At 47.6% G+C, this 25848-nt stretch overlaps 1 protein-coding gene across 2 annotated transcripts in view; it reads left to right on the top strand.

Moving 5' to 3' along the window:
- Positions 1 to 25492, top strand: part of Mer (ezrin/radixin/moesin family protein merlin) — a 52176-nt gene extending 26684 nt beyond the window's left edge. For both annotated transcript variants that reach the window (XM_077653666.1, XM_077653667.1), the window contains one exon: positions 25029 to 25492. In XM_077653666.1, coding sequence (XP_077509792.1) covers positions 25029 to 25079 — 51 coding nt within the window. In that variant the 3' untranslated portion in view covers positions 25080 to 25492. The remainder of the gene's footprint in view (positions 1 to 25028) is intronic.
- The last annotated feature ends 356 nt before the right edge of the window (positions 25493 to 25848 follow it).

Below are 25848 nucleotides of genomic sequence, written 5' to 3' on the forward strand. Positions count from 1 at the left end.
TTCTATATAAAGGATAATTCGATCTAACCGAGTTCAATGTAATCGGGTTCAGTGGTAGCACATTGTCCGCCATTTTTATGCAGACCAGTATTGCGGTGTGTAAAAACATCAATTGTTTTTGCTCAGTTTCGAGTGTAATGTGCATCAATGAAGCACAAAGTGATTCCACGACTCCTAGAATGCTTACCTGACAAATCAGAAACTTCCAGTGTTACTATATTTCTAATCTTACACATAGTATGGATTTTTGAACGTCATTGTTTTAAAACTTGCCTGCTGGTCTTTCACTCTATAAAACTAACAAATTATCTTTCTTGAGGCCTGAATATACTATTTAAGCGAAAAATAATTGGTTGCGATTGAAACAAAAAATTATGCCTTAAGGGCACAGGGTAAGGTAAAATTAGAAAAAAATCGTTTTTTTTTTCTTTTGGAATTTTAGAAGTTCAATTCTTTCTACACATGTTCCATGATCGCACTTTCCTCAGAAAGCCATATTTACGGCTGAAAAACGCTTTTTCCGAAACCAAGTAGTGAGCGGCCACGCCCCCGTTCAGGATTAACGTCAATTTTTTCAACCAAAAAGTCCACCACCTGATTTCAAAACTTGTCTAAAATCAGCTACATATAAAAAATTGTCTGGCAAATATTGTACAGCTCCTCTTTTTTAGCCAAGACAATCCTGAGACGCTTTGCACGTTTTTTCCACGTTTCTGCAACCTTCATGCAGCTGCGTCCGAGTGCTATCCCTTTCGATCAGTATTGTAAATTGTGCCGGTGTTGGTTGCTGCTGATAAGTTGAGATGCCCAGGGCAAAGAAGGCCTTCGTCAGGCGTGAATTTCACGGCAACCGCTACGCTCATCGTGAAAAAGCAAAAGGATGTCCACGACCGAATGAGATCCTGAACGCCGAACGCGCCAGCTCCTCGACATCGAAGCTTTCAAGATTTTCTCTGTGCTTCCAGGAAGAGGATGTGCTACAGAGCAGCTATCAAACCCATTTATAGGGAGCTATCGAAGGCTGAGCTCCTAGAGAAGTGCCTGCATGGGCGAACTCAAAATGCAAATGAGTCGTTCAACCATGTTGTTTGGGAACGCGCGCCAAAGAATGTGTTTGTTAGGCTTCGGACCCTACGGATGGCAACACTGGATGCTGTTCTTTCATTTAATGATGGTAGCATCGCACGGGCCAACGTTTTGAAGGCGTGTGGATTGAACCCAGGGAGCAACACCATCAAGTGGCTGAGGGAAGCTGACCATAAGCGCATGTACTTTGCGGACCGAGCAACACGACAGCTTACAAAAGAGGCCCGACAGTCAAAACGACAAGCCGAAAAGCGAAAAAATGACGGCGACAGTGACTACGAAGCAGGGGGCTATTAAACCAATTACTATGGAGGCGTTTCTGCGAATAAAAAATGGTTTTTCACATCTTTTTTCTCTTTACGCTCTATTATCTCAAAACAGTGTTTTTTCTTACAAAGGTACCATTATTTCCAATGCCTTTCAAGACAGACGGCTGATTTTTTTTTGCAGTCATCTACATAAGTGTTGCCAACTACTGAACTAGAATTAAGCAATTTCACTGAGCAGTTATTCTGTTATGAATTTTGAAATGCGCAAAGAAAGGCCAGATTTGTGTACTACCGGAAAAATTTTTATTAAAAATCGAATTTTCAACATCTTTTCAGGAGGACACAGGGGCGCAACAAAAACACACGGACAGAAGTAGACGTCCCTGTCTACTTCTTTGTCCGTGTGTTTTTGTTGCGCCCCTGTGTCCTCCTGAAAAGATATGAACCAACACGCCCAAATACAAGTACTTCTGAATTTTCAACACATTTCAAATATTCTAGTTCAGTAAAAAGAGCACAAAATTTGGCAAACAATGATATATGTATTATAGGCTACTGTTATTAGTTAGTGAGAAACATGTACCTCAACATGGCCTAAAATGCATGGGAAGTATAGGGCTTACCCTGTGCCCTTAAAGGGATATATGTGGTCCTTCCTGCCTGTCTGCCCATCCGTCCGTTAGTCGTCAACAAAAGCGCGCAGTCAGCAACGTTCATGTCACTGGTTTTTAGCGTCATTCGCTTCGAAAGGTGTTTGCTGTATCACAGTGCAATTCAATGATTTCGTAGTAGTTGTTGGTGCTGGCCAACCACGCCGAGCTTAAAGCGAACTTACTGAACACCGGCCCTGAAGGTCAGGTGAATGCTTTTATATGAGGTTCAAAAAATTCACCGTAGTAGAATGGCAAGCTGGACTAGTTTGTGAATGGTCATCTTGCAAGTGGGGGAACTGCGATTACAAACACGTACAAGCGGGCAGTTCCCCCATTTACAGGATTAAAGAAACTCGCAGGACAGTTACGAGTGTGTAATGCAGATTACAGTGATCCTTTAACTTCACGGGGGTCCCGTGACAGTCGCTTGACTTTGGGACCCCTGTCTGTATGCTGAATTTATGTACTTATCCAATATGTACCCAATAAAGACGCACTAGGGCGCACAGCACCATTGGCACTCTGCCAAGTTCGCTGAGCGTGCCGCCACCACTGGAACTCTCGTCACAAGATAAATGCGCTATGATCTTATCGGGGTGCAGCATATCTAATTCACTAAGGAAAGTTAACGCTTTAAAAAAGTAAGTTCTCAACAACGAAAGTGGGGGTGGTTTCATTACGCGAGTAATTACTGTAAATTCTGTCACCCGTTAATAAATTTCCGTGAATCCATTTATTGTGCTCGTGTTCATTTTGAGGTTGCAGTAAAACCGTGTTAATATGTATTTCACAGTACGCGAGAAAATATCCGAATGAACTGAATGTCAAATTATTGGGAGGAACCATGATAATAAACCCTAACAAAGTGCACCACATCGACATGCCTATGTTTTGCTAAAATTTATGATAGTTGCTAGCTTGAACACTATTTTTCGCAGTTCTGCCAGATGGGTCAATGGTCCAGTGCGCACTAGCTGTCGGATGAACCAATACTACATGTGTTCTCTAGGGCATTAACAACTTCCCTATGCACGTATGTGCACGTGCGCTCACGTACACATTGCAGGGGGAAAGAAAGCACATCTTAAAAAGTATGACATAATTTAAAATTATCTCAGGCTTAGGCTCCGCGAAAACGCAAGCACTAACAGTACAGTCCACAGTTCGCGCAACGTAAACAAAAAAAGCAAAATAGCAGAGCTCAGCACAAAACAGAAAAATATATCCTTTCGTACTTTCCCGAATGGTGGTCTTAACGATGAATATGATGCCTTTACGTTTTCAGTTTGACACCAGCACTGCTCATGCTTATATAATGGGCAGAGTTCTGATTTGCTCACTCACCACAGCCATGCTCTGGATCCTGTCTGCGTGCAAGCTCTGTTACCTGTCCAAATTTGCCAAGCGCAGCCGAATTCCTCCGGATTAATGAGAGTTTCATCACATAGAATAGTGCATACATTTGACGGCTTGGATGGCGTGTCAGAATTATCCAGTTTTCCAAATTAATGGGAGTCGAATTATTGATGTTTCGCTGTATACGAAGTTTGGGTAGTCGAATATTTTTCTTGACCCCATGATGTTCATGCCACGAGGCACCTAAACATTACTAATGACCCTTTTATACTATAAAGTACCTGTAAAGAGCTCTACAAAGGGAAAAGTATAGACACTTTTCAACAAAAACCTAACTTCTGATCAAATTTTATAGTTCGTACACATTGTGCTTATTTAATAAGCAAGATTCACGTTATATTTACATTAGTTTTGCAAGATCACCTATTTACTTTGTTCTCAAAATGCTCTCTATGTACTAATTCTTTGCTTTGAAAGCTTGATTTGTGTAGTGAGCTCGCTCGTTAATTTCAGAAACTTAGGTCCTTAAGATCTATTGCCTGAAGGGAAATTTTCTCTTTCTTCTTTATTGCCTGTTAGCTGTGAGCAACAGAAACTTGTTTTCAGTCACTTGCACAAGGACCACCGGTAATTACGGAATCAAGAAGCCAGCGCCTTATTCTCTTGGGCAGTGTCTCAAATCATCATATAATAAGGTTGTGTTATTCATGCACTGTGGTGCCTGCTCTCAGTTGGTGTCCAAAGAGGGACCACATGTCTTGCTATTCTGTGACACTTGCACTGTTTCTTCATGTCAAATGAACTCTATGATGCTTCAAGTTGGAAAAAATCAAACCCTTGCCAGTCCACTATATAAAAAATACTGGCACACAGTTGCCAAACTTTACATTAACTGTGCCTTATTGTATCTGAGTGTGCTGGTGCTCAGAATGAGTAGCGGTTGACCTTTTGCACGTGGTCGATAAATATTTCTTGATTTTTTTTTCCACCTATGTCTGTAGACTTTTTTTTTATGCGATGAAGGTCTTTCACTTTTTCACCTATTGTGTTCACAATGGAGGCATGGTGATCGTTTAGTGCAAGCACACTTCATTATTTGTACAGCTGCACTGGTATACTGACAGAATGGGTGCTATTTTTGTTAAGAGGGTCATAGTTTCTCTGACCTGGGCACTTTTATGACTGTGTTGTTGCATGGAAAGGAAAGCACATGGTGAGGCAAGTCATTCATCTTGATGCTCTCATGTCTGCACAGTAAGCTTATCCCGAAAACAATTGCCAAAGGTCAATGGGCTTGATTACCTTGTTTTGTTTTTGACTTATCAGCTTTTTAGCTCAGACGCTGCTATACACAAAGGTGGAGGGATAAAAAATACAGAGGCAGCGATGACGGAGACAACGAACTTTACTTTTAACAACAGGATGTGAAGCATGACATGTGCAGGGCACTTGTGAGTGCATAAAAGGCATATCCTCATGCCCCCTCAGCAGCTCTGAAATGTCGTGCTTGGGCGAGGAAAAACTTCTTGTGATGCAGACCTGCAGGGCTGTAGTTAATATGCACACTAATGCACATGCATCAAGGATACTGCAGTTGCATGTCGAATGTCACTCGTATATAGTTCACTGAAAACCCACTTTCCATTATCACTTGACTCGTTGTGAATGTTGCAGTCTTACTGTATTTCGTGGGCAGATTTCCAACATTGCTCCTGTTTTAATTTACATGCATACATGTAAAAGAGAGAGGGGAAAGAGGTCTACAGGCCTGCTGTTAAGTAGCGTGAGATTGAGATACTGCACGCTGCACATTTTCCAGTTCCAAGGGGAAAAGCCAGTGATTCTGCCATTTAGTCAATAAATAAATGTTGAACATTGTTGTCATTTGGCAGGAGGTGTGGCTATGTAAGCAGTAACTTCCTTCAAATAAATGGCACTGTTTCCCCTCTTTGGTGGCAATGTTCAATACAGTCACTGTCTTTGTTGATGCAGGGCTGTGAATTTATTTACACTGCAGATTTACTGCGTAAGCATCATGGCAAAAAGATTAAATATAACTTAACCCAAGTGTCGAGTAGAGGCAAAGGCCTTTTTTTCTAGATGCAGGTAAATATTCATGACCCAGTAGAACTTAAAAGCTTCCAGTAACTTCAGCATTATCTAGTATTTTGTGTTCATGTAAGTTTTCAGGTTTTCTGACTGACTAAATCCTTTATTGAGCCCATGATTGTCATCTACTGGCTGTCTAAAAAAAAAAATGTTTGGAATGGTGAAATAGGAATTAATATCCTACTTTTCAACAGCACTCTCCGGTATCACAATTTCCTACAGGGATTGTTAGTGCACACATTAAAATGTACCGTATTTATTCGAATCTAGGCCGATAGATTTTTTCAAAAAAACGAGATGTAGAACTCTTATGTCGGCTTAGATTCGAGGATTTCGTTTCGAGGTTTCGTATTCGTAAAATACGAATAAATGTAGCACGCAGGTGGCGCCCCCACAAAATGCCAACGAAAGACAGCACTGTAGCCGTTGCTATCCGTAGCCGTTGCTATCCGTAGCCGATACTGATCAAAGCACACATGAGCACTGGCTGCCATTTTGGCCTTGTTCTGTTCTCGTGCGGTGGCGTGAGCACATTCGCAGCAGTGAAGTTTTCGTGCGTAGTTTTTATCACCAACACCATGGCACCAAACAGGCGGTGCCATTATAGTGCCGCCTTCAAGCGGAAAGTTATAGTCGCTGCAGAGCAGTCGTCAAATCTTCAAGCCGGGCGGGACTTCGGCGTGGATGAGAAGAATGTTCGCCGTTGGAGGGGGCAGCGTAACGAAATTTTTGCTTGCGCGGCAACGAGAACGGCTTTCACGGGCCCCAAGAAAGGCCACCATCCAGAAGTGGAGGTAGCTCTGGCCGAGTTTGTGGAGACGCAGAGGTCAGCGGCACTTCCAGTGACCACGGAAGTGCTGCAAGCCAAAGCAAGAGAGCTGGCGAGAGAGCGAGGCGTCCCCCGGGAACTGTTCAAAGCCAGCCGGGGCTGGTTGCAGAAGTTCATGAAGCGCTTTGGCTTCAGCCTCCGACGTCGCACGTCCATTTGTCAAAAGCTGCCGGGCGACTTCGAAGAGAAGCTGATCTCATTTCAGCGATTCGTAATAAGGAAGAGGATGGAGCACGGCTACGCCGTAGGACAAATGGGAAACGCTGACCAGACGCCGGTATGGTTTGACATGCCAGTAGCGTGCACCGTGAACGAAAAAGGTGCCAAGGAAGTGAAAGTGCGCTCGGCCGGATACGAAAAGCAGCGCATGACTGTAATGCTGGCCTGCACGGCGGATGGCCACAAGCTGCCGGCGTATATAATTTTTAAGAGGAAGACTCTACCAGCTCGGGAAGTGTTTCCAAGAAATGTGATCGTCCGCGCCAACGAAAATGGATGGATGGCGAGCGATATGGTTGAGCAGTGGATCAGAATGGTTTGGCAGCGGCGTCCAGGGGCCCTCTTGGCCAAACGTTCCCTTCTCGTCCTGGACTCTTACCGTGGACACCTCACTGACGGCGTAAAAGCTGCGCTTTCCGAAGCCGGTACCGACGTCGCCATCATACCCAGCGGCATGACAGGCCAGCTGCAGCCTCTTGATGTGTGCCTCAATAAGCCTTTCAAGGATCGGCTGCGCAAGTACTACGTGGACTGGCTTAGTGAAGAGCGGCGCGAGCTTACACCAACAGGCCGAATAAAGCGCGCCTCACTGGGAGTTGTATCCACTTGGATAGCTGCAGCCTGGGATGACATCCCAGAAAGCTTGGTTGCACGCTCATTCCGCAAGTGCTGCATCTCTAATGCGCTTGATGGCAGTGAAGATAGTGCACTGTTCGAGGAGGCCAGCGATAAAGAAGTCAGCGATGATGATGACGAATGAGCGGGGGCTGATCCCGGGCTGGCGTTGCATATGTCTCCTCGCCCAACGCCGCCTCTCCTCCTCCTCTTCTCTCAAAGCTCCTTTGGCAGCTTTTTTTTTTTTCAACGGTCCCTCTCGGGGCCATCAATCACGCTTCGGCAGAGCATGCAGGCACGATGCTTCCCGCTGTGTCTCACTCGAGTTCCTCTCTCTACACCAAGTCGCCTATGCGCAGACACATGGTGCAGTCGTTTCGCGCCACGCACTTTCACGTGCGCGGCGACGTAAGAACAGTCGTGTCGCGTCATAAAAATAATTGTGATAATGAGGTATAAACAGTGTTGTTTTTTCGGCCGGCCTACAATCGAGGTAAGTTTTTTTTTTTCTGTGGCCTTCAACTTTCGGGTCTCGGCTTAGAATCGTGGCCGGCCTAGATTCGAGTAAATACGGTATGTTAGGTGTGTTTTTTACTGCATTTGCTTCACATGTTGTGGATTATTCATTAGTGCTTAAATAGGCAGAAAAGCTAAGTTCAATGTGCTATCTGTTAGGGCTGCATAGCTAATATGGAGAAGTTTTCCTACAACTAACCTCAAAGCCCTGAAACCACTTTAGCACTCTTCATCTGGGAAGCCTTGCATTATCCTTGCATTATGGGTGCCTGTTACACATGACTGGATCAAATGGACCTGGTTGCAACATGATAAGTGTCCACTCTCAATGCTAATTCAGTTTGCAAGCCTGCATCAGCAGATTTGTTCTGAAAATTTAGTGTGCATTGCACCATTCTTAAAATGGTGATGTCGCTACACTGTCTCTGTTCTTTGTCATTGTGTGTTATGATCAAGTAAAAGAATGTCTGTGCACTTTTATCATCAGCTGGTCACCATTTTGATATGGCCATGTAAGGAACGATGTTGCTATTAGTAATCCCCTGACTAAGACCAGATGAGGTGGCCTGTCGCTTCTTCCCGGCCAGGTTTCTGGCTCCATTTACTGCCGTGCTTAATATTCGCAGGATTGAGGCATGGAGCAAGGTACAGTGGAGTCTCATTAATTGAGACTTCCTATTTATTCGAACTGATGATTTCGTCCAACTTAATTTGAGAGAACCAACCACAACCACCGTCGAACCACATGCCGCCAAAGCAAAAAAGCCATCAATGAGTCAGTGAAAGAGAGAATTTAAACTGGCACGGAAGCGCGCGTGTAGAAAGTGAAAGCAGGCACTAGTGTATGTGCAAGTTGGAAGAAGGGGCGAGCGCATGTACAGGGCCTCTTCTCACTGGAGTTGTGCGAACACGAGGTGCACGGCACCATGGCAAGGCAACAGCCACGGGAGAACAAGCAGAGGCAGGGAAACCTGCTGGGGTGAAGTGGTGGCAGCAGGTGTAGAGGAGTCTGAGGTGTCACGCCAGTGAACACATATACACAGACTACCAACCTTAGATAGTGCATTGTGAGCGCCTTCTCCCCTTCTACATTTCTCAAGCTTCCTTTGTAGCTTGGAAAGAGTGACTGCATAGCAAGCATCCTATTGCAAACAACCTAGCAAAATGTTTCTGATTGCACTCTTTTATGAGATTGCGATTTTCAGCCTAATTGACATATTGGCTAAGGCATTGGGCTGCTGAGTATGAGGTCGCGGAATAAAATCCACGAGCATATTTAGGGAGGGGGTGCAGGAATGTTCACATGCTGTGCGATGGGTGTAAATAGTGATACATTGTTCTTCACTATGGGATTTTTCACAGCTCATTTACAGCTTTGGGACATTAACCTCCAGGTCCGCTCAAGATGTTCTGCTTCAACTCGACCGAGAAATTCTCAACCCTGTCGAATATCCCTTCAACGATAAGGCAGTACTCGCCCTTGACATGAAGGGGGCTTTCAACAATGTCACACACGAAATCATCCTGCAACATCTCTCCCAAACGAACTGTGGACATAACACGTTTCAGTACATCAAGCAGTTTCTCTCGGATCGACGAAGTTTCATCCGAATACAAGACGAAGAACACGGCCCATATAAACTGGGAACGAGAGGAACCCCACAGGGTGCGGTCCTCTCGCCATTACTTTTCAATCTGGCCATGATGAAACTCCCGGCTCAGCTGGCGAAGGTCGAAGGCATCCAGCACGCGCTGTACGCCGACGACATAACCATCTGGGCCAAACACGGATCGGTTGGAGACATTGAGGCCAACCTGCAGCAAGCGGCGGAGATCGTGGACGCTTACGCCCGCCGCTGCGGCCTTCAGTGCTCACCGTCCAAATCCGAATTTGTGCACATTCGCCCGTCGCTTCAGTGCGCCACCAAAATGGAACTATCTCTGGCCAGCGGCCCGATACCCGAACACGATGAGATTAGAGTACTTGGTCTCCTTATCCACAAACATAGACGGGCTGATACCACACTAGCAAAACTGCGCAAGGTGGGGGACCAGGTGGGCCGGATGGTCCGCCGGGTTTCCAACAAACGCGGGGCGTTACGGTGCAGAGACGCTTTGCGGCTGGCGCATGCATTCGTGACCAGTCGAGTCCTCTACTCGACTCCTTACCTCCACCTGCGCAAGTTTGATGAGAACGCCCTCGAAGTGATTCTCAGAAAGAAATACAAGCGTGCCCTCGATCTCCCGATCACCACATCCAACCAGCGTTTCATGGGCCTGGGGATGGTTAACACATTCGCGAAGCTCCGGGAAGCGCACTTGACAAATCAATACACAAGGCTTTCAAAAACGCCTTCGGGTCGCCGCCTATTAGCCCGACTACACATCCACCACCCAACACTTACGGAAGAGCGCGTACGCATTCCTGAAATCTGGAGATACGCCCTGCACGTATGCCCTCTTCCGGCCAACATGACACGTGACGACCACAGTGGCAGGCACCTTGCGTGGGCGGAGGCACTGGCCCGTCACTATGGGAACAAACATGGCATCTTCTACGTGGACGCCTCAGGCCCTCACCATGGGGGGTGGTACACGGCCGCAGTCGTCCACCAAAAAATCTTGGTAAATGGCCTAACGTTCCGAGCTCAAGACATAACACATGCGGAAGAAGTTGCCATCGCGTTAGCCGCCGCAGACCAGGAGTCGCGAGTGATCGTCACCGACTCGAGAGGGGCCTGCAGAAATATTAAACAGGGGTACATTCCTCTCTTTGCGCATCGCATCCTTCAAAACAGTAACTACCTCGGGGCCCCCGCGTCTCGAACGATTGTATGGGCTCCAGCTCATATGGGCCTCGAAGGCAATGAAACGGCAGACGCCGCCGCCCGCGCGCTCACTCTCCGGGCAACGCCTTCAGACCCTTTGGATACGGATCCCGAACCCAATCCGGCCCTCACTTTTCGAGAAATTACTGAATTATTCCAATTCGGCCATGCAATTTATCACAAGCCTTGTAAGGGCCTCACAAAGGTGGAGGAACGCACACTCCTCCGCCTTTACACCAAAACACTGCTGTGCCCGGCAGTTTTAAAACACTTTGATCCTGCCTGTACAGGAGAATGCCCACACTGTGCAGAGAAGCCTTTGGACATCTTTCACATGGTGTGGGCATGCCAGTCAACCCCGAACCTCGCCCCCAAACCCAACTCCACCCGGGAGGACTGGGAGGCAGCCCTGCTCGGCTGCTCGGACCTAGCAAGCCAGAAGGCCCTGGTCCACCGAGCTCGAGTCGCGGCGGTCGCCAATGGGCTCCTGTAATGAGGAGCCCACCTAGAGATTGCGAGAGGTTGCTCCGGCTACCCCAAGCTTCCTCCCTGAAATAAAGTTTTTCTCACACACACACACACACACCTCCACATACCTCACCATAGCTTACTTTTAACAATAAATAGCATACTTTATCATTGGTGTTTATGTATATCTGGTTCTTGACTAACTCACTAATTTCAATACAGAAGTATTGTAAGTAGCATGAAAACGCACCATTGGTCTCATGCCAGTGATTTTTCGAAACTGCATTTAAGTTTTTAAGATTTGTAGTGTACTACAAGGTACAAGTGATGTAATGCTAGGAGCACAAACTCTATTTAACCTTCATTACCGAGTGATTTTTCACAGTTTCAAAGTTCCGCTTTCAGAAGATGGCTGCAGTCCGGAGCTTGACCAGATCAGAGTTGAAAATTTCAACGCGTAAACTCAGAGATTACCTCGGACACTGTATGCTCTCCACAGTTGACCTCATTCTGCTGTAGAATTAATTGTCCTGTGCCCTGTATACTGAGATGCCAGTCTCACAAATTTGGAAGTGAGGTTTATCTTCAGAAAAGCAAAGAAAATCAATACAGGAAAATTCAGTTATTTGGTTACACAAGCTTGCACTGTGGCTGCAATGTCAACACCAAGGATGGGGAAACGTGATTTAAGGGAATAATGGCTGTAGAATGTCAAAAAAATATTTAATTCAAGCTTTCTCTTGTTCTCTGACCAAATGTTTATGCTACAGCTCTTTGTAGTGCATGCGAGCCACAATACAGCCTCGGTATGTGCTCTCCACATTTGGAAGCAAAGACGGCTTTGTCACTGGAAATTTCTTCACCATTTGCCCCGTGACCCTGGTGGCCTTTGAAGAGATCTGAAGGGAAGCAAAACAGCAGTGCTTTATTTCTGCAGTTTTCTATCGCATATCCTGCTGTCAGCAAAACTTTTCCAGCAGCTGCTGCTTCTGCTCCGAGGTCATACTACCTGCGTGCAAATGTACCTCAGCTGGAGGTTTCTTCTACGGGTTTCAAATCATTCCGCTGAAAACCTTTATTGCAATGGGCGCATGTTGGTCAGTGAAGATTCCCTCTGATTGGACATCTTCTTGCCTTCTCTTTTTTTCGTCTTATTTTTTTGCGCAGTCTGTGGAACCATGTGTGCATGTCCAATTCTGTGTCAACGCTTCATGCGACACTCATGCATTTCGTATGCCATGCCGAAAATGAATAAACTTCTGAAAATTAAAGACTGCATTCAAGCTTTGTCCTCTTTGTGCTGTGGGCATACGGCACTCTGCTGCTTTTGGGTGCTTCGGTTATTTTCTGTCGTTTTTTTTCTAGCCATTTGTCAATTTAGCCTTGTTGGGGACGAGGTGTCCTTGAGTGAGCTGACTTTCAGCGCCGCAGGTCCCTTCTCCGAATGACGTTGTCGGACTTGGTTATGAAGGAAACTGTACAGGGGGGTTATTTTACATTATTTACAAGATTTTGGAACCCATTGGAGGGTGATGGGGGAAGGTCGGAGGATCTGAGAAGATCTGAGGATGATCGAGGATTCCCTCTCATGGCACTCGTCGTCCGGTTTATAAAGGGTCCGGTCCCTAGGATTCCCCAGGTTCGAGGCGGTCTTCGCCAGGTTGTGCGTGGCCTAACTTGCGTTGTCGTACACACACACACACACACACACACACACACACTTCACATAGGGACACTCCCCGTCACATGCCTCGCCGGAGAAAAAGGGTGCCGCTGGACAATCGCCCCCCCACCAGAGAGAGTGTTGTCTTCGCGTCCGAGCGACAGTTCTCACGTTCCAGCCGGCCACGTCTTCCGGGAAGTCCGAATAGGCGAGACGCCGGCGAGCAGGCATAGTTGAAGGGGTGAGTCACCTCCTGCTCGGTTCTGGCCTCCGGGCCGCACGATCTTCCGGGAACAAGGCTTACAAACGGCAGTGGAATCCTCCGTCTCGAATCCAATAAACCTCTCGAGGACCGAGCGTGGGAACCAAAATGCCTATCGCCGTGCAGTGACCCCGGTTGCAGGTGTCCTGGCCGAATACGCAGCTGAATCAGACCACCGGCTGTCGCCAGAAACCTTACAGCTCCTCCGCGGCCCGAGAGATGAGATGGCGTCCGTGTTGGTCCCCTGGCTTGCAATATCATCGCCCCCAAGGCAGAACCCAGAGCACCACCAACAAAGGATAGCGCAGGTGGGACGTTCCAAACAGCAAAGCACTGCCCCACCCGCAAGCGCTCGGACTTCGCCAAAGAATCACCAGGCTTCTTCCATTGACAACAATACACTTTTAAAAAATTGTGTTCAAATTTGGGTTAATGTTGTGCCGACTGAGCGCGAAACATCTCCTTTTGAAACTGCCACAGCCGGATTACTCGGAACAAAGTAAAAAAAAAACACTCACACAGGAGATTCCTCTTAGTTCTCCCGCTTACATCAGTCTGCTCAAGCCATCAGCATTTCCGTGCAGTTTCCCCTTCTTATAACGCACCGAGAAATTGTACTGTTGGAGAGCCAGACTCCATCTGAGCAAGCGACCATTTTTGGGGGACATCTGTCGCAACCACGTTAAAAGACAATGGTCAGTCTCAAATGCAAACTTTGCTCCGTACAGGTAACACGACAACTTCTGCGCTGCCCAAACTAAACACGCGCACTCTTTTTCGGAAGCGCTGTACGCTTCCTCTCTACTGGTCAGTTTGCGGCTGATGTACAGAACTGGGTGTTCTTCATGGTCGTAGCCAACTTGGCTTAAGACAGCACCCAGCCCTCTATCACTGGCATCACACTGGACTATGAACTCTTTCCCATAGTCAGGGGTCCTGAGCAAGGGTCGGGACACGAGTGCTTCCTTCAGGCTTTTGAAGGCGTTTTCTTTTTGGTTATCCCAACTTACGTTAGTAGGTGCTCCCTTTCGCAAGGCGTCAGTTAAGGGACTAGCCCGCTGTGAATAGTTAGGAATATATCGCTGGTAGTACCCAACTAATCCCAAAAATGAGCGAATGGCCGTTTTCGTCCGTGGTTGCGGAAATGCTGCGATCGGGGCAATCTTTAACTTGGATGGGCTCCTAGTTCCCTGGCCTACAACGTGGCCCAAGTACGTCACCTGTGCGCAACCAAATCTACCTTTTTCTGCCTTCAGTGTCAGTCCAGCCTGTCGTAAACTGGAAAACACGGTCTTTAGGCGTTCTAGATGCTCTTGCCAGGTTTCCAAAAAAATTGCCACATCGTCTAAATAAGGGAGTGCAAAGCACTGCATGTCCTTCAGTACGATGTCCATGAGTTTCGAGAAGCTGTAGGGGGCATTCTTCAACCCAAAACTAAGCATTAAGGGTCGAAAGGTGCCCGCTGGGGAGATGAAAGCGGCATACCTGCTCGCGCTTTCTGAGAGGGGAACTTGCCAATATCCCCGTACGAGATCGAGGGTGGAAATGAATTTTGCGCCGCTCACCCTTTCTATCCTTTCCTCTATGTTGGGAATCGGGTATAGCTGATCCCTGGTAATTGCATTAAGCTTTCTATAATCCACGCAGGGACGAGGATCTTTCCCTGGGGCCTCAACAAGAATTAGCGGTGAGGTATAGTCACTTTCCGCTGGCTCTACAACCCCTAACTCCAACATGCGCTGAATTTCCGCGTCCATTATTTCTTTTTGCCGCGGTGATACCCTGTAGGGTTTCGACCGTACCGGCTCATCAGAGGTGAGCTCGATTTCGTGTGTCAGGAGGTGTGTCTTTCCCGGGCGGCTGCTAAATAGGTCAGCGAATTCGCTCAACAACTGCTTTAGCGTGTCGACCTGTGTCCCGCTTAGGAAATCTGCATTCACGGAGTGAGCCAGAATGTTTTCCACGTTGTCACTAGCGTCCGCACCTCCCTTCCAACCTTGACTCTCGCTGTCCAGCTCTTCTGGTTCATTTAGAGTCAGATTGACGATCCCGCTGCGTTCCACGAACGGCTTCATCAGATTGCAATGATAGATTCTCACCTGCTTTCCCCTGCCTGGAACCCTTAGCGCTTAATTCGTCTCCGAAAGTTTTTGCAACACTTCTACTGGACCATCCCAGTGAACTTCCAGCTTGTTTTTTCTCGATGGCTGGAGGACCATCACGCGATCGCCCGCGGTGAAACCTCGAAGGCTAGCGTTTTTGTCATAATAGACCTTGGCGGCCTCCTGGGCAGCTTTCATATTTCGATTTACTAATTCCCTCGTGTTGTTAAGGTGGTCCAGTAGCTTAAGCACGTACTCAACCACTGTCTGGTTCTCTCCTGTCCCTTCCCACATTTCTCTCAGCATTCGGAGGGGAAAGCGGAGGGCTCTTCCGTACACGAGTTCTGCTGGCGTAAACCCCGTAGCTTCGTGGGGGACTGTTCGTAAAGCGAAAAGTGTGGCCGGCAGACAATCCTCCCAGTCTGCTTTATGCTCATAACAAAGAGCGCGTAGCACCCGCTTCAGCACCGAATGCCATTTCTCTACACTGTTGTACTGCGGATGATACACCGAGCTGTGCAACAGTTTTATTCCGCATCTTTCTAGGAATGTGGTCGTCAAGGCGCTTGTAAAGACCGTCGCCTGATCGGCTTGGATTTCGGCCGGAAATCCTATTCTCGCGAACACTAACAATAGGGCATCAACTATTTCTGTGGAGCTCAAGTCCTTCAACGGAATTGCTTCGGGAAATTTTGTGGCGGGACATAGCATAGTAAGCAAGTACTTATAGCCTGATTTCGTGTTAGGCAAAGGGCCTACTGTGTCTATTACAAGCCGGCGGAAAGGTTCCGAGATCAATGGAACAATTTTCAGTGGAGCCTTCCATGTCTCTCCCGGCTTGCCCACGCGCTGGCACGCATCGCATGATTTTACGTAGCGTTCTGCATCTTTGAAACAACCCGGCCAATAATATTCCATTAATAGGCGCTCCTTTGTTTTATTGATTCCCAGATGTCCTGCCCAGCCATTTCCGTGGCAGAGACTCAGAATGTCCGCTCTGTATTTTTCGGGCACGACCAGCTGAGCAAATGTTTTGCCTTTTCTGTCCTGGTAGTGTCGGTATAGTAAGCCTCCCTTCTCATGCATCGTTATGTTGCGTCTCGCGATGCCCTCTTTAGCTGTAAGGTGCAGTCTTTCCAAAGTGAGATCCTGCTTCTGTTCTTTTGTTAGGGACTCCCTGTTCACCTGCAGAAGGCGATCAAAACTACGCGATTTTGGAGATAAAACGGATCCTTCAGCGTTTTCTGATTCCTCTACCGACTTAGTGGTTGAAGTCCCTCGTCGCTCATTTGCTCGGTCAGCTGTCTGGCTTTCATTCCTCGTTGGCTTTCATTCCTCGTTGGGCCGCACGATCTTCCGGGAACAAGGCTTACAAACGGCAGTGGAATCCTCCGTCTCGAATCCAATAAACCTCTCGAGGACCGAGCGTGCGAACCAAAATGCCTATCGCCGTGCAGTGACCCCGGTTGCAGGTGTCCTGGCCGAATACGCAGCTGAATCAGACCACCGGCTGCCGCCAGAAACCTTACAGCCTATGCTATGCTCTGTTGCATGGTGTATTTGGCTAGTTTCTGGCCATTTTGCACTTAGTACTTTTCACTGCTAATTTGGACTAGCATGCTGACGTAACCTACTCTAATCTTCTCGAGTCTTACATATATTTTTCGCAACCAGCTGTGGTGGTTCACTGATTAGGGCATTTGGCTGCTGAGCCCGACAACGTGTGTTCAGTTACAGCCACATTACGATGGAGGCAAAATGCAAGACAGCCATTTACTGTGCAATCTCAGTGCATGTTGAAGAGCCCTAGGCGGTTGAAATTTATCCATAGGTCTCCACTACTGTCTCTCATGTAGTTATGGATTTCATTCATCATTGATCACCGGTAGCAGAACATGTGTTGGAGCTCGTTTAAAGAAATTTGGGTTTACTATCAGTAGTAAAAGGAGTTGGGCTTTTGCAGTGTCGCCACATGTTTGTATGTCAGTGCACGTTAAAGAACCCCAGGCTGTCGAAATTTCCGCCCTTCATATGGCGTCCCTCATAGCCTGAGTCACTTTGGGACGTTGAACTCCCATAAAGAAAGAATTCTTACAAGGTGCAAATGCAGCATGGCCACTGTGAGCACATTGTAGCGCATATTAAGGACAACTGTGCATGCAGTGCGGAATCAGCTCTGATGATTCGAGGGCAAGTTTGGACCAATTGGCATGCCATGCTGCAATTTTAGTGCTAACCAAAGAAGCACTGTAAGAGGCTTAAGCACTCTATGTGTCTCATATCTTCATCAGTCCTTTTATTGAAATTTTTTCATTGTTGTAATGAACTCTTCATCAGGAAGTGTGAGGCTTCATAGCTTTGCCCTGATTGACTTGTCTAGGTGACTGTGACAGTTTCGGACATAAGTAGGTCTCTGCTCCATAGAGCATGGCCACTTTCTCTCAGCTGCCGCAGCCATGTTCAATGAAGTCAGGCCACGATGTCAGACAGCCTAGCTAAATCGAGCTCGGTTGGGCTCTCCGCGGGAAAGGAATCTGACACACTAGGCTGCCTGCATACAGGACATGCAACACTTGTCTGCCCTGAACATTTTGCCTTTTGCTTGTTTTTCCTTTTCCTCTGTAGCTCAGTGCAGTAGGGTCAGCCACCTTGCTGCTGCCTTGTTGGAAAGTGGGTAATAGTTTTTCGAGGTCTGCACTGCAGCTGCTGCTGTGTGCCATTGGCACAGTTCTGCCTCGGCAGTGCACTGGTTAAGATTGGCAAAAAAGGGTCATATCACATTACGAGGCCCCATAGCACAGAGGCTGTTTTAGCCAGCCGGGTTAGTGGAAAAGTAATGCATTTGTTTTATTAATTATTATTTTTTTTTAGAGATGCTGCCCTCCATTAAAGTAGGCCATGCAGAAGTAGAGTGCTCTCTTGGGTTTTTTTCCTTTCACTCGGGCAGTGAATGCAATGGGTGAGGCCTAATCTGGAAAGCATCAAGAATTTATGTTGATCAAGCCACTTGCCCGTTTTCTTTTGAGGTTTCCACGGCGGTAGCATCCTGTAGCACATTTTATCTGATACCGCCATTTTTAGAGGTGGTATGCACCTGCTTTGTTTCATTTTTGGTTAGCTCATTTGCAGGTATATTATGGCAAAGCAGAATTGGGCAACTGCATGTAATCATATTCTGAGATCTGAGCAAACTGAGAAGACATAAATATGTTGTTTGAGCAGACATTTTAAATTTGCTCTTAAAAACAGTAAGGTCTAGTATGGTATGTTTGTGGTTAATATTGCAGCTATTAAGTGAGTGCATTTGAAAGTTTCAATGGTGCCTGGATTAGGTTGTGGTGTACTGGATTTAAGGTAAACAGTGAGGTTGCATAGTTGTCAAGATATCGTGGGCGGCTGTGGTGTTGGTTGGCGCCGAAGTTACAATTAATCGGGCCAACCTGCCCACCACTGCACTCTCCGTAAGTTCGGAGGGGGAGGAGCGACAAACTTCTCCACCCCGCGTGCGAAAGATTGTGATTCGACTGCTGACCGGTGATAGGGGCCACGCCTGATTAGTCGTTGACCGGAGGCATGAGGCGTAGGCAAGTTCCGTAGCGAATTAATTTAATTAGGCAAACAACAACCAAGTATTACAGTATGCCCGACAAGGTAGCGCCGTACACTGGCGTGACGCAAATAACACAAGCACCAATTGAACACGTTAACACAACAATTAACACAAAGAAACATCAGGGCGGTTGCTATACAAAAACGTTACGAGACGGAAATACAGTACAACGGATTACAACGAGAAACACAGAAAGCAAAAATACAAAGATTAAAGAGTTGGAGTGGTGAGAAACGATGGCTTAGCTGCAGAGTGGAAAGGTCCGGTCGGTCAGGGAGCGTCGGGCTGCGGTTGCTGGTCGCGGGACTGATGGGGGCTTGCGGATACGGGCGAACTTGGGCCTCGCGTCTTCAGGACCACCGTCGCCCGTCAGATCTCCGCCTAGGCTCCTTGCCGACCACTTCCCTGGCTGACCTCACTCACGACCGCAGGCACCGAAATCTCCAGGCCAACTGCCAGCCCGCGGCGTTCCAGTCGCCCCCTTGGCATGGTAAAGAATGAAAAAAAAAAAACAACACAGGGAAAAAAAACTCTTCAGGAGCCACGCACAGAGGAATGGAGCTCCCAAAAAGAAAAAAACACAACACATGAAGGAATGTCGAAAGAATTCGGCACAATGCCTTAATCCCACGAGGAGTCATTGGGCAGTGCGGGAGGGGGGGGGGGGGGGGGGCATTCAATCCGCTTCTGCTGTTCCCAACACCTGCAAGCGCTTGCCACCTGTATGGCAACAATGCTAGGAGGGGGGGGGGGGGGGGGAGTAGTTTTGAGTGACCCCTCCAGCGCAGCTATGGTGAGAATGCCTTTCCCCCGCGGGGGAGGGGGAAAAATTCGTCGACGCTGCTCCGCTCCGCGACATGTTTCTGGGAAACAGAGGTCAAAGCTGGACAGGGCAGGCATGAACTTTGTGACAATAGTCAACAGACATGAGTGGAAAACACAAAGGTCACTCGGTTAACAGCAGCAGGGCTGCTGCAGCTCACTTCAAAATGCATTAACGAGTGCACAAAAACATTCTGTCACTTCTGCACAGGTGTTCAGTCCGTGCGTTCATTATAATTCTGCACGAACTGCATTGTGCCCTAGTTACCTTGTTTTGTTTACTTGGGCGTTATGTTTACATTAGAGTAGAGTTGTGTGCTTTGCCTTCCCTCAACATCTCGTACTCTGCCTTTATTTCGTATTCTATATTTTATATTTTGTCCATCATTCAGATTTCAAAAATTTGTGTGCAGTAAGTAGGCCTCGAGCTCCCCACGATTTTTGGGTGGCTTGTAGTCACCAGTGACCAGCAAGTGTTCAGGCTGCCAGCTTTTGCGAGGAATGTTCTGAAAATGAGATTTTGCGATTGTTGCCAGCACTCTTTTTCAGCTAGACATCGAGTCCCCCCCTCATTGCGAACATCTGGGGCCGCTGATGCGCGTGAGTGCAGTGGAAGTTGTCTGGAATGCGATGTGTTGTGATGCCCAGAAATGGACCTATCAGTGTGTGTTGCCCGCGCCGAGCCGTGCTGTTTGCTCGGCGCGTACAGACACCCCGCGGGATGCGCGACCGTCGCAGTGGACCGATTTTATTATCCAATTTTTTTTTATTCTTATTACTGTCCCCACTCTATCCTCCCTTCGTGTTTCCTGTCGCGCGTCCTCGAACGAGGTCGCCTGTGGCTGTAATACGGTCGGCAATTTTATAAACGTGCGCGCTACGGGCACTGAAGTCTTTTTCCCCCTGTTCGGTTTAGGTCGGTCTTGGGGCAGCTGTCGTTTGAACGTGCTCTACGGGCGTTGAAGTCCTTCGGTCTTCTTTCCTGTTCGGTTTAGGTCGGTCACGGGGCAGCTGTGTTTTGAACGCGCGCTACGGCCACATACGTCTTTTCTCCTGTTCGGTTTAGGCCGGTCTTATGGCAGCTGTGTTTTGAACGGTCGCCCGGTGGCGCGGTAGCAGACGCGCGCTTGTTGCTCGTTGTACTACAGTCACTCTGCTGCCTGCTCGAGCGGCAGACGTGAGCATCGGTCGCCGTTCTTGACGCAGCCGCCGCTTATTTGTGTTGCTAGACTGTAGTTTTCCCCCTCGTCCAGATTTCTTGACTGCGCACTGCTGTCGGATGTCTTGTTGCTGGCCGCCTTGTTGCCGTTCGTTCAGATGCGCGGCGAATTTCTAATGAGGGCGTTTTAGTTCGCTGCAGTCACGCGCGCGCTCGTCACCCATCGCATCTGCTTGCGCTGCGCCTCTTAGCGATCGAGCGACCGGAGCAGGATGTGTGCGCTGCGAACAGTCATCGATGATGTTTCAATCGGGGAATTTTAGGAGCGAAATCTGCCGAAAGTGGAGTCTTCGTGGGCTTTCAGGGAAAATTAAGAATGAATGTTTTCGTGTTTTTTTTTTTCCAAATTGCCGAAACTTCCAAACACCAGAACCAAAGGATGGCTGGAAGGAAGGGGAGGCAAGGAAAATGGGGACTTAGCGCGGTATCGTAAATGCGTACCTTTGAAACAACGTCGTTGCGTGTGGTGGTGGTGTCGCTGCCCTGGGCCTGCAGAGCGTAGCATGGTGATAGGGAGGGGAATTTGGTTCCCTGTATTGGCAGCTCGGAATCGGCCGCGCATGCGCAGAAAGGCCTAAACCGCGGCTCCCACCCGACTCGACCTCAGCGGCGCCCGACTCGGCAATATTAGCGTTAGATTGCAAGTTCGGTGGTAACCCCGCGGTTGATAGAATGAAATTCCGATTGGTCGGTGCCGTTGTGACGTCACGGTCTCTGGAGTAATTAATGAGAAGTGTGACGTCACAAATAAAATTAGAAAAAAATTGAAAAACAAAGGAACATATAAATACAATAAAATAAAGAACAGCGTCTATGTGTGCGAAGTGATAAAACCCTTGAAGTGAAGCTTAAAGGACTCTAGACGCCAAATTTTGAGTTTTTGTGTTTCATTTGAAACGATGCGATATTCATTTCTATACATAGAGCACCCTGTATTATTCGCTTACGACCGCTAAATAATTTATAATTTCTTCTTGACGCTGTTTCGGTTTCATCATCCGAACGATGGCTGTGACTTTAGGTCGCGTGAGGCGCACACAAAAAGAAAACGGAAATATAACTGTTTGTACGCCATTTGTTGTATAGCTCTAGCTCTTAAAGCAAGCTGGTTTAAGTGCTGTAGTCAGTTAAGCGTTTACATTGTAATTTTTCCATGCCTCACATGACGTAAAGTTCAACTGCACGTCGCAGCCATCGTTCGATTGGCGAAACCTAAACAGCATGGGAGAAGAAAGTCGCTTATAAATTATTTAGCGGTCGTAGGCGAATACCACGCGCTGATCCGTGTATGCTAATGTCTAACGCATCGTTTTAAAGAATAAACCGAGCAATAAAGTTAGGTGGCTATAGTATTTTAAGTGTGCCCCGAATTTTGCCGAGAAAGAATGGATTTAATAGTTTTTCCCGCTACTTAATTCAAACTGGCGACGTCACGACCGAAAATAATTACTTGATCGTCGTTTAGAAGTGGCTGGCGGAGTCGCCGAGCTTCGGACACCTACGCGCAAAAAACATTCCTGACACGCCGCAGTTTACTTGCCAAAACAGCCGGTGGTGTCGATACCTGTGTTTCCTGTTGTTTACCTTTTATATTACGAAAACTCCTTTTTTTAGCTAAAGTAGCGTTTTTTCTATTATTAGAACGCGGCAACTTATCGCTACAGCTCGATTGGTCCTCGGTGTTCCTTTAACTTACGTTGTCGGCAAAACTTTTGTGATGACGCTTTTCATTTTTTCTTTCCACATTTGCGAAAAGCTCAGTCAATGTTTCAAACTTCCAGATAGAAACACATTGCGAGCACTCTACAAAGTATATAGGCACGTGTAACCTCCGGGGTGCATGAGCCTTATAAACTGCCTTATAAGTTATAAACGAGCAAAAGCTGTGCAGCCCGGCCGACATGTTTTAACAGCGTATCGTAAAGACTATTTCACGACGCAGTACAGCCGTAAACGAAGTTCGCTTCAGTGGCTCGTTTCATCGGGGTATTGAGAAAAGTTGGTCCAGCTGGGGGTCAGAACATCCTCTCTCCCCCTTCCCGCGAGGTGAAACAGCCCTCCAAAAAAAAGAAAATGCACAATTGGTTTTTGGGGAAAGGAAATGGCGCAGTATCTGTCTCATATATCGCTGGACACCTGAACCGCACCGTAAGGGAAGGGATAAAGGAGGGAGTGAAAGAAGAAAGGAATAAAGAGGTGTCCTAGTGGAGGACTCCGGAATAATTTCGACCACCCGGGAACCTTGGCCGTTTAATAATAATAATAATAAGAGGACTCCGGAATAATTTCGACCTCCCGGGAACCTTGGCCGTTTAATAATAATAATAATAAACCAATTATTATTATTATTATTATTAAACGGCCAAGGTTCCCGGGTGGTCGAAATTATTCCGGAGTCCTCCACTAGGACACCTCTTTATTCCCTTCTTCTTTCACTCCCTCCTTTATCCCTTCCCTTACGGCGCGGTTCAGGTGTCCAGCGATATATGAGACAGATACTGCGCCATTTCCTTTCCCCAAAAACCAATTATTATTATTATTATTATTAAACGGTCAGCGGTTGTTGAGGTCACCGCCAGTCTGCTTTCCTAGGTTAGTTCGATGTCGATATCGCTGCTCTTTGCTTGCGAAGGACATAATAATAATAATAATAATTGGTTTTTGGTGGAAAGGAAATGGCGCAGTATCTGTCTCATATATCGTTGGACACCTGAACCGCGCCGTAAGGGAAGGGATAAAGGAGGGAGTGAAAGGACTTCGGAGAGATGTGCATACTGTACGTGCTTCTGGCCGCGCGCTGTTTGCCGCAACGCGGTAACGGGCAATGGCGGCAAGCGCCAGGGGCCGCAAGTTCAGATCGGGCACTTGGTGCCCCCCCCCCTCCCTCGCTTATTAGAACCTCGCATGTTTTATTAATGGCGGAACTTTTTCAGAGGAAAAAGGCGAACAGTGAAGAAGTGCGTTCAACTCGCCTCTCTTGAATTTCTATTGCCTTGCAAGATGAAAATGCTATCAATCTCGCTGAGAGGTTAACGGTCTACGACAGTGGCGGTGAATCCCACCCGAGGGGTTGACACTCTTTGGTCCGTAGTTTAGCATACGGAACATACGCGTGAACAAAGAAAGGCGTCAAAGGAACGTGTGAACGGACTCGGCGTGCGCGTGCTTTCCGTAGTCTGCCTGTCACGTATATCCGTGGAGCTCTAGCAGGCGAGGCTTAATTGTTGTGGCCGGTACCGGCTCTCACTGAAGACTGTCGTATGCTCGAACTGTACGGCATGCGGCGAGGCTTCTGCAGGCTCGTGAACGTTTTGATACGTAAGATTCCAGCGGTTAAAAGGCAACGACCGTGTCGAGACTATGCACTAGACTGGCGCTCACTGTAAACATAGAAGAGATAGAATGCGTTCACATCCGAAGCAAGCGTTGCTATTCATGAGGTGCGCTTTGGTTGTGAATTATCCGCGTCATTCCCGTTGATGACCCGTTTAAAAGCACTTGCCAGCGATCTAATAGTCGTCGCTGTCATCATCAGCAGGAGCATCACTGAACTACAGTCGAGGAAGCATGTCGCTGCTGTTATCAGGGTAATCGAGCGTTGCCAGGTGTGAATCGCCCTGTTTAATATAAGATCCTGGTAATACTTTAGGAGCGTTCATGCGCGTGACGTCACCAACCTCAATTGAGCGTCGTCTGTTTTTCCAGAGGGCGGCGCGGTTGGCGGCGTTGCCACGGCTACAGTTCCTTCAGTGCATTAGGTACTTGCGCCATATAGGTCATCGGTCGCGCATACATTTTAGCCACAGTACCAGAACAGCTGCCGGAGATCCGTCTTGCTTGGCCAATGTCAGGGCCAGAGGCGTCAGAACCCTCATCGAGTGTTTGCAAGTTCATCTTCGTGTGCATTCAAGCGCACTTTGAGGGAATGTTGAAGCAGCGATGGCCTGGCTAGTCGCTTGTGTATCTTCTCTGCCTTTAGGAACTGGTGGTGTTATATCCCCGTTATAACGAAGTATTGGATATAACGAAGTAATGGCGATTCCCCTTGGAAGCTCGGTCAACATGGGCTACAACGAAGCTACGGCTGTAACGAAGTAACCGCCGGGTCCCCAGCTTCGTTATGGCATGGTTCAACTGTGTTTTTGGATGCCGTACGCACAGGTATTACATTTCTCTTCAAGACTACCTGCTTGCTCGACGCTAGAGCAGAACTGCTGGCGCTGTGATGCAGGCGAATTCCGCTATACTGAAGAACTGAGTAGTGTAGCGAGTACGTCGTAGTTTTCAAAGCTGTATCATTCGCTGCCTTTGGTGCTCTGGTCACGTGCCTGCCGCGTGTGTGACATGTACTTCGTTGTTAACTCTTTTCTTCTTCTTTTTTTGTTTCTTCTCTCTCCTGCAGACCAAGTCTGGCTCGACAAAAGCGAGGGTGGCCTTCTTCGAAGAGTTATGATGCCTACTTAATATTTTCTTGGCTGGATGTAGTGTCCTGTGTGCGGCGCTAACGCGCGCCATTTCTGTGTCTGCTTCTGTGTTGTTGTTGTTTCTTAAAGGAACAAGAAACCCAAGCAGCACAAGTAATTGGCCCAACATTGGAACTGTATTGGCAAAACTGGCCCTAGAAAGGACCAGGATGGAACCATCCTGTTGCAATATTAGGCAGATGGCCTGTGCTGCTAGGGAAGCGGATCGAAAATCCGCCGCCCCTGGTGATTTGACGAGAAAAGGAAAAACCGTGCAGCTGGCTGCGCTGGCCCACTTTTAATTCCTCTATCTCTCTCTCTCGCCCCTCTATCTATCTGTCCCTCCCATGTGTGCAGCCGTTCTGGTCGTGTAAATTTTGTAAATAAAATTATCGCTGCCCTGCTTTTGTTGTTCCCTTCGGAGTTGACTTCTTGGCCACCTCGTGAGTATGAAAACAAAAGTGGGTTTCTGGTGCAGCAATGCCGAGGAAAACAAACCGCTGGTTGCAGCTGGCGCAACTTTTTGCCTGCGTTCTTGTGAAGGCAGAGCACGGCCGTGCGAGTTGTTAGTTCACGGGTAACGTGGTAAATGAAGCACCTCTTTTAGGTTGGGGAGTTTTGGCCATAGCCAAGACGTACTAGTGTGAACGTGTGCCGGACCAATTTGAGTGACAGCTGCGCATTTGGCACCGGCGTACACTACGATAGTACGGCCTAGCGGGTATCTGTAACCAGAGCAGTTTGTCATAGCATAATAAT

This window comes from Amblyomma americanum, chromosome 2 (assembly GCF_052857255.1).
Source record: "Amblyomma americanum isolate KBUSLIRL-KWMA chromosome 2, ASM5285725v1, whole genome shotgun sequence".
Taxonomy (NCBI): domain Eukaryota; kingdom Metazoa; phylum Arthropoda; class Arachnida; order Ixodida; family Ixodidae; genus Amblyomma; species Amblyomma americanum.